Genomic DNA, 9,450 nt, shown 5'->3' with positions numbered 1-9,450 from the left:
CCCTCCCTCCCTCCTCCCTTCCCTCCTCCCTACCTGTTTTCCTTCTTCCCTCCTTGCGGCTCCTCCTGCTTCCCTCCCTGCCCGCCTCCCTGCCTCCCTTCCTTCTGTTTTCCTGGTACTCACCATTCATTTTTGTGTAACAGGGTTTGCAGTGGAGGGAGAGGAAAGAGTAGGGATAATAGATATTTGTGTCTGGAGATGTTCTTGGTTTTCAGAGTTTTGGGGGCAGTGGACATAGACAACTGGAGCATCTCATGTTTAGCTGCCAGAGGCTAAGGATGATGTCGAACACTATACTGCACAGAACATCCTGCAACTAAGAATTAACAATGTCTCAATTGTCAACAGTGATAAGGTTGGAAAATTCTAGAACAGTCTGTATTTCCATAATATATTCATTCCTGTCTCATCTGGAGAGCTTTCTTTAATATCACTTGTAGTTCATGCCTGCCAGAAACACATTCTCATGGTGTTTGTTATTTTATAAAAATTATTTTTTCTTTCATTTTATAAAGCTATTTCTTTCTTGGTTATAGAATTCTGGACTGACAACTTTTATCATTCATTATTTTAAAGGTGCTACTGTATTCTCTTGTGACTTGAATGGATTCTATCTCTGAACACAATATATTTCCTGTTCTCTGGCTGTTTTAAGCTTTTAACAATTTGTAGATGTTTTATTATAATATATAGTAAGGTTTTCTTTGCTTTTCTCTTGCTTGGAGTTATTTATTTATTATTTATTTATTTCCAAATGAGGAAAGATGTCTCGGCTTGCTATCAGGGGCTCCATTCCAGGGTCACTTGTGCAAACCTCACAGTGTTCACCTGGAAGGGAGTGAGTTGTGGTTTTTTATGGAGCTCGATGTGCGGGATCATGGCCCCGGAGCACAAAGTCAGGCTCTTGCAAGTTCCCTGCTCCAACATGGTAATGACATCATAAAGTTCTCATAGTCACACAACAAAGCAAAGTCACAGATCAAGACACTTTCAAACACACTGGTAGGCAAGTTACAGCTTGGGGAGATCTCAGCTGTAAGTCTCCATTGCTCTCTGGTGGTGTTCTTAGCTTTTTGGTTGGTGGAATGCCACAGGCAGACCCAGTCAGGGTCCCTCAATCCAGAGAGAATCAGGGTTCCGGTACTCAGGTGGGCAAGGAGTCGGTGAGTGACAAACAGAAATGAAAACAAGAGACTGTCAAGCGGCTAATTTTTGAATCCATAAATGGATTAATCCATTGATAAGGTCAGAGCCCCATTGATCCATTCATTTCCCAAAGGCCCACCTCTGAACAAGGCTGTTCTGGGGACCGAACTTTCTTTCTTTTTTTTTTTTTTGTTTTTTGTTTTTTGTTTTTTGTTTTTTTCTTTTTTGTTTTTTTGGGACCGAACTTTCAAAACACAGTATTTGTGGGAGACCCTTAAGGTCCAAATCATAGCAGTCATGATGCTGAAAAGTATAGATGCTGGATTAGCAGCCTTCATACATGGCTGCCAGTTTTCCTCATCATGGACTTATTATGTCTGTTCAGCACAGACAGCAGCAACTGTGCAGGGAAGCACCAAGCGCTTCAGGAGATGGCGTGGGTGTCGCCAGCCCGACTCTTTCGCTCATGAGTCATCTATTCACTCCATTCTAAGCTGTCCAAGTCTTGTGCTCAGAGTGGAGGCCAAGCCAGATGACAGAGTTACCATTTCCGTGGTTTGATTTATGACTTGTAAAGAAGTCCTTTGCAGTAAATTTTCTCAATCTCTTAAAGATTTGAAACATTTTAGGGGCTGGAGGCTCGGTAGTTAAGAGCACTTTACTGCTCTTACAGAGGACGTGGGTTCAATTCCCAGCACCCACAAGGCAGTTCACAACTGTTTGTAACTCTAGTTCCTGGTGATCTGATGCCTTTTTCTGGCCTTCAGGCAATGCATGCCTGTGGTGCAAAGACACACATGCCGGCAAAACACTCGTGCATATAAACACTGTAAAACAAAAAGCTGTCAAAAAGACTTTAAAGATTTTGGGGGGCCAGAAGGATAGACTGGGAGGTGGAAAGTGTCCTTCTCTTCTCTTGCCCCAAAATGTCTTTCCAAACCTGCAAGGGTGAGGGCAGAGTCAGCCAAGCTTAGGTGAGAGAGAGTTCGGAAGCACCCCACTTGCTAGCAGAGAGAGATCTTCAGTTTGGCTCCTGCCGTGGAAACCACACTCAGGACAGCAACAGTGCGCTGCCAGGGTCTCTCTCTGCTGGTTTGGACAGCTTTCAGTTTCTCTTCTCGGCTCTCGGCACTAGGCCTCCCTTGGTGGGTGGCCTGCAGTTGGTTTCCAGGATGAAGCATCTTCTAGGAAGCAGGAAGGTCTGGATGGGCGTGTCTAGGGTCTATTTTATCTGTTCTCCTGCCTTCCCCTTCTCTTCCTCTTCATGCCCCTCTTCCTCCATCTCTTCTTTTCTAGTTTTTCTTTAATTCTTATGTTCTTCTTTTTCTTTTTTTTTCTGGCCCTTCTTGACAGTAAGCATAACACTGTCTTTGTTTCCCTTTGCTGCTTCTTAGCAAATGCCTTTTGCTGTTTGCTCCCCCCCCCCTTTTTTTAGTAAAATCTCCTTTTCTTCCCTCTTGCTGCCCTGACCTTGCGTGTGTTTCGTGACCCTGGACAGCCAGCATGAGAGCATTTCTCTTCTTTCTTTTCTTTTCTTTTTTTTTGTTTTTTTGAGACAGGGTTTCTCTGTGTAGCCCTGGCTGTCCTGGAACTCACTCTGTAGACCAGGCTGGCCTCAAACTCAGAGAGTCTTTCTTTCTTTCTTTCTTTCTTTCTTTCTTTCTTTCTTTCTTTCTTTCTTTCTTTCTTTCTTTCTTTCAGATTTATTTATTATTATATATAAGTACACCGTAGCTGTCTTCGGACACACCAGAAGAGGGCATCAGATCTCATTACAGATGGTTGTAAGCCACCATGTGGTTGCTCAGATTTGAACTCAGGACCTTCGGAAGAGCAGTCAGTGTTCTTAACCACTGAGCCATCTTTCCAGCCCCCAGAGAACATTTCTTACTTTTTGAAAACTTTTAAGCACAGTTTCTTTAAATAGAGTTTTCTGGGTTCTGGGAGTGCGGCTCAGTGATAGATGTGATGCTTAGCTCATCCCTGAGTTTAACCCCAGCTCTGAAACTTTCTATCCTGACCGCATCCTCTCTCTGTTGCTTAAATTGCACATCCATTACAGTGTTTCCTATCACCTAGTAACAACCGAGATCCTGTTCCCTTTGGCTGTATCCTTGTTTGTGGCTGGTACTTACTTCATTTTGTGACGACGTTCCTATTGCTCTTCAAGGTTACTGGCTTTTGTTGTTGTTTTTGTTCTTCAAGACAGGGTTTCTCTGTGTAGCCCTGGCTGTCCTGAAACACCCTCTGTAGACCAGGCTGGCCTCGAACTCAGAGATCCCCTGCCTCTGCCTCCCCTGTTCTGGAATTAAAGGCATGCGCCACCTCCACCAGTCCCAGTTTAAGTTTCCTAACATTTTTCATGCAGAGTCTGATGTACTTCTAATCTCATCAGTGTTTGCTTCAAACGTGTATTTATTTTTAGGCTCCTGGACTCCCTTCAAGCTGCGTTCACCGTTTCGCTTTCAGTCTTCGGACCTTTAAAGACTTGGCTTGCGAATTACCTAGGTCGGTTCTTGTCGTCTTCTCACTAACTGCTCTTCTGTCCACAGTGCTTTTCCTCATTGCTTTGAATGACTATAGTTTATAAAATCACTTATAAATGAATGCTAAAAGTAATCAAATCTTCACTATCGGATGCCATAGATTTTGTGTTTCCCGTCAAGTATCGGACTTCGTAGGGCTTTGAGCGGCTTTAGGATAATCTTCACTCTAGGCGCAGTTTGTCCTTATTACCAGAGCCCTGGTGTTGAATGTCTCAGGTGTCCAGGGGCACCTTCACCCTGGTGGCTGGAACTTGAAACCGCCTGCAGCCCTGTAAGAACCTGTAAGAGCTGCTGGGCTTTGGCTTGGGCCAGCTGTTCTTTACACAGCCTCCTGGAGCGTCTCCTGCTGCGTGCTTGGCTAGGCACTCAACAACAGACCTGTGGGGTCAGAGCAGGTTTCTGAGCCTTTCTCTGACTGGCTTCGTCCTCTCCAGTGCCACAGCCTACAAACGCCCCGACTCCGCACCTCACATTTCAAGTCTTCTCTCTTTAACTCAGAGGTCCCTCCGCTCGCTCACGGTTTCCTCTCCTTCCTGGGTCTCAACAGCCCGAGCTTCTCGGCTCTCGGGAACCATGACAAGTAGTTCTCTTCCCCAGGGACCCTGGCACTATGTTGTCCAGGGACAGACAACAGTTGCCTCAAGTATTCTGTCAGATTCTCTACTCATGATGAAAGAATGCAACAGGACTTATTTCTTCACAGCGTCATTTTTATCACTGGATAGAAAAGACATCTGCATGACTACCCTCAAACTCATAAATCTCCTGCCTCGACCTCTTGAGCACGAGGGTTATAGGAATGTGCCACTGCTTTTATTTTAATTGTAAGAGAAGTTTTTCACTCTGATTTTATAAACTATAATCTTACATTTTTGTTATTACTCTGTGTATGTGTTTTGGAACGCGCCGTGGTGCACATGTGGGGGACGGTGGACACTGATGGAGTTACTTCCTGCCTCCCATCTCCACAAGGGTTCCAGGGATCAAACTGGGGTCGTCACGATTGCATAAGGAGTTCCTTTACCCAAAGAGCCACCTCTCTGAGCCACTAATCTTACTTGTAATGGACTTTTTGACTCACAGGTTTAGGCATGCGTGTGTGTGCATGGATGCATGGGTACATGTGTGTGCTTGTATGCTTCCTAGAGGAAAACCTCAGCTGTCGCTCCGTGGGTGCTGTTGATCTTATTCTTTGGAGACAGGATTTCTTTCTGGGAGTTTGCCAAGCAGGGAAGGTCGAATGGTCATGAGCCCTAGGACCTACCTGACCGTCTCTGCCTCCCCTGAGTTCTGAGTGCCGCCACAGCTGGCTTTTTCTTTTTCTTTTTCTTTCTCTTTCTCTTTCTCTTTCTCTTTCCTTTTTCTTTTTCTTTCTCCTTTTCTCTTTTCTTTTCTTTTCTTCTCTTCTCAACATAGGTTCTGGAGATGGAACTCTGGTTTCTGTGTTTTTCTGAAAAGCATTTTACTGATCCAGCATTTCTTGCACCCACCATTTCAGTTTTTCCATCCAGAATTTCAGCTCGACTGTAAGCCTGTCATATCCTAATTCACTGTCAACAGACCAGTAGCTGATGAAGGAGCTTGTGATCGCTAACTCAGCAGCAGGTCGCAGAAATTTAGACACATCTGCTTGCTCTTCTTGCTTTACATCTGAAGGATCTTGAGCCAGACTTAATTTGTTGGTGGAAAAAAAAAAAGTGTTTTCAAAGCAACCATTACCTATTGTTAGTGTTCGTAAGGCCCGTTCAACCTCCCTCCTATAATTATATTCTGTTAAGTGCTTGGTTTTTGTTTTGTTTTGTTTTGTTTTTTTTGGTAAAGTATTACACAGAGAGGATTACGCAGCTGGGCCAGAGTAAATATTTGCACCTGCTGAGGTGGAAGAGGCTCTGCCAGACCAGTAAGGCCATGGAAGAACTCTACCCTCTTTATAAGGTAAGGGACCAGGGAGCAGAACTGGTGGGAGAGCATGTATCTGTGCATGTGCATATGTAATGATGTATATGTATATGTGTATGTAATTTTAAAAAGACGTTATTTTCACTTTAATGTGTTTATGTGTGGAGTACACGTTAGTCCACATGGATGCAATGCTCGTGGACGCCAGAAGAGGGCAGCAGATCCCCTCTAAAACGGGAGTTACAGATGGTTGCTAGGAGCTGCCTGTGTGAGTGCAGCTGGCCTGTTTAACCATGGAACCAGCTCCAATTGCTTTATGTATGTATTTTCTAGATAAAAGAACAGGGCCAGTAAGTTTGTTGTTGTTGTAAAGGACAATGTGGCCGTGACGTCAGTCATCCCATTGGTTGCTCACGGTGGCCCTGATGTCGTCCTCACAGCTCCCTGTGCATACCCTGAAGCTACTTGCTGGGTTGAAGGCCTCCTTAGAGGACAAGCAGTGTTTGGTTAAGGATGTACAAGTAACTCCTCAGCTGGAACCTCCCAACACGCTCGCAAGGTCCATTTGTAGGAGAATGTGGTAGTCAAGGCTTAGCGAGGCCCCACACATGGCAGGCTGCCTTTGTTTTTAAAAGAAATTCACAACAAAAGATAGGAAAGGAACCTGTGGTCTCATGTGCTGTGCCATGAAGTAGCAGAAGACAAAGAGTCCTACTTTTGTTATTGTTGTTGAGACAGGGATTCAGTATATATATAGCCCAGGCTGTCCAGGAACTCACTGTGTAGCCCAGGCTGACCCAAACTCACATAGATCCATTTGCCTTTGATTCTCAAGTGCTTAGATTAAAGGTGTGTATCACAGTGCCAAAAAAGATTCCTACCAGCAGGGCGGTGGTGGTGCACGCCTTTAATCCCAGCACTTGGGAAGCAGAGGCAGGTGGATTTCTGAGTTTGAGGCCAGACTGGTCTACAGAGTGAGTTCCAGGACAGCCAGGCTATATACAGAGAAACCCAGTCTCGAAAAAACAAAACAAAACAAAAAAAGAAAGAAAGAAAGAAAGAAAGAAAGAAAGAAAGAAAGAAAGATTCCTAGAAAGAAAGAAAGATTCCTACCTTGAAAATGAGCCCTGACCTGACATAGTTTTTACATAAAACATGTGCATTTTTTCTTGTAGACTTGGCCAAGGTAGGAAGGTTGGAGGTAGACTTCTGATACCAAACTCCCTCTGTACTGTTAAATTGCTCTCCCTCAGAGGTGGGAGAGTAAGACACTGCCTCTCTCAACTGAACCCAAACTGTAGAAGAACTTGGGGGGTTTCCAAAAGTCCCTTATTTGCCCCCCAGACAGCGTTGCAGAGATCAACACTTGCCAACAGCCCACGGTGTGTCTGTTATCCCTTAACCAGAAACAAGTTGACTACATCATGCAGGAGTTCAACGACTCAGTTCAGAGAGCCGAAAGACTGTCGGTTGCTAGAGAAAACTTCCTTATGGGAAAAGACAACCGTGCGGACCTGGTGACTCAGGAGGACCTGGCGATTTACAGCAGGTGGTTAGCGTGCCACCTGCACGCTCTCCGGACCATTCACCACTACCTGCAGGTAGTAGGACCCTCAGTGTGCCGGAACACACGCCCTGGGGAAGGGGAAGTGGAAGCACGGTGCCCTGACGTGGGGAACCATTCTCCAGCCAACGCTCTGTCCGTTTGGCTCTGTCCGTTTGGTGCCCGTTCAGCTCTTGCTCCGGTTGGTGTCTCAGGGTTCAGGGGCTTCCATTCGGGCACACTTGGCAGAATACAATGAGGAAATCAAATGTCAGGATGGTTGTCCTGGGCCATGCAGCAAAGCCTTGGCCTTTGCTAAAAAGTAACAGAGTCCCCTGCTGGCTGGAGGAGGGGGTGCTGGGGGGGGGGCAGTGAGTAAATTCCTATCACAATGTGATGGGGTTAGAAACCGGAGCTGGGCTGGGCATGGCGGTGGTCTCTAACCCCAGTGGCTGTGTCCAGAGATTCTTGATTCTGAGGCCAGGCTGGTGATAACCTGTCTCAGAAAATAATGACGAGTAAGAAAGTAAATAGTTACGGTGGCTTTAGAGGCACAGGTGTAGAATATGCACCATAGCTTGAGCAGGGCCAGGAAGGAGTTCTGTCCCCAGCACTGACAAAGGGGATTGGGGGACAGTATGGAGTAAGAAGAGTTATGAGGGTGATGCCCTAAGTCAGGTTAGAGGATCCCCAAAGAAACCCGGTGGTCACCCGGTTCCATTCCCTCTGCAGAGCCAGCCAGCGCTGTGATCTGTACTTCTTTCTCTCCTCCGTCACATGATCGTACAACCATGCGCTCCTAAACCTGGGTCTATCACACCCTGAGCACCTGTGCTTTCCCACTCAAGTCCGTGACCACTGTGGGGCCGGCTGGAAGCGGAAGTGCTTCCTGGTTGGTGGCAGCTGGGTCTCCCAGCTCCAGCCTCTCTCATGGGGAAGGTTTCTGAAGTTTCAGCCCTGTCTCCCTCCTTCTCTATCGCAACCTGGGCTGACCTGTGCCCTCTCCGGTCCGTCTCTCTAGGCCCTCCAGTATCTGCCGGTCTCCAAAGTGCTGAGCCTAGCTGATAGGCAAGGCTCTGGATCTAGTGAGGAAAATGACAAAGTCTGTGTCACCGACCTTCATGCTGCATCCCCTGGTCCTCTGGGTCCCAGTGTTTCAGGTAAGAGACTGGCCTTTACTAGGGTAGAGCAGAGGACTGTGAACTGTGACATAGTTAGGGTTTCTAATTCTGCAACAAACCACGATGGCCACAGAGCAAGCTGGGGGGACAGGGTTTAGGCTTCCACATGGCTCAGCGTTGGAGGAGTCAGGACAGGAACTCAGGACGGCACAATCCTAGAAGCAGGAACTGATACAGAGGCCACGGAGAGACACTGATCACTTCCCATGGCTTGCTCAGCTTGCTTTCTTACAGAACCCAGAACCACCAGGCCAGGGATAGCCCCACCCACAATGGGCTGAGCCCTCCCCCATTAATCACTAAATAAGAGAACATTTTTTACAGTTGGATCTTATGGAGACACTTTCTCAATTGAGGTTCCCTCATTTCAGATAACTTTAGCTTGTGTGGAGTTGACATAAGACTAACTGGCAAGGCCTGTTTGGACCACTGTCTTCCTAGATGCCAAAGTCACATCTTTGTAATAAGTTGTAATTTGATAGTAATATTTTCTATTGGAAGACAATAGCCACGACTGTAGACATTTTGTCTCCATCTTTACAACTAATAGGTTAAGAGGGGAATGGACTGGCTTCCAGGCCAGTTTCTGTCACCCCTCACATGGTCCTGCGTGTCACCTCCTTAGGCCTCAGTTTACCCATTGCCATACCAGTCCTTTCCTGTGAAATGATTTCTGAGACGTGGTTCAGGTTTTCTGTTACACGGCTGCCAGAGAATTTAGCCATCAGGATCAATTTCGGTCTCTCTGCCCTTTTGTGTTCCGGAGACCTGAGAAGTCAGATCAGGTTTCTGCCGGGTGCCCTTGAGTGACATTCATTCCCCTCGTAGACAGAATATCCCAGGAGCTCTAGTGGGTTTCTCCTGAGGGCTGTGAGATCATTGAGAGTACTTGCACCTCCCCAGGAAAGCTCATGGGGGCTGGGAACTGGGTGGCAAAAAAAGGTACTGTAAGACCCCAATGAGGGAACTCCCTCTGGTCCGGAACTCTCTTGGGTCCCCAGAAAATTCGAATAACACCTTGCTGTAATTTACATGAGGTACTTTTATTTAACGAGGCCTCGGGCCGACTCGTATCTCACGCAGGAGACAGAGGAGTCGACCCCGACCCTCAGAAGTAAGGGGTTTTTGTAGGGTT

At 46.5% G+C, this 9,450-nt stretch overlaps 1 protein-coding gene across 1 annotated transcript in view; it reads left to right on the top strand.

Moving 5' to 3' along the window:
- Positions 1 to 9,450, top strand: part of LOC110326726 — a 197,547-nt gene that overhangs the window by 28,982 nt on the left and 159,115 nt on the right. The window contains exons 5-7 of the mRNA XM_029542536.1: positions 5,514 to 5,627; positions 6,998 to 7,192; positions 8,156 to 8,294. Coding sequence (XP_029398396.1) covers positions 5,514 to 5,627; positions 6,998 to 7,192; positions 8,156 to 8,294 — 448 coding nt within the window. The remainder of the gene's footprint in view (positions 1 to 5,513; positions 5,628 to 6,997; positions 7,193 to 8,155; positions 8,295 to 9,450) is intronic.

Source organism: Mus pahari, chromosome 9, assembly GCF_900095145.1.
Source record: "Mus pahari chromosome 9, PAHARI_EIJ_v1.1, whole genome shotgun sequence".
Taxonomy (NCBI): Eukaryota; Metazoa; Chordata; class Mammalia; order Rodentia; family Muridae; genus Mus; species Mus pahari.
Note: the sequence above shows the minus strand (reverse complement) of the source record. Positions and strands in the feature narration are given on the sequence as shown.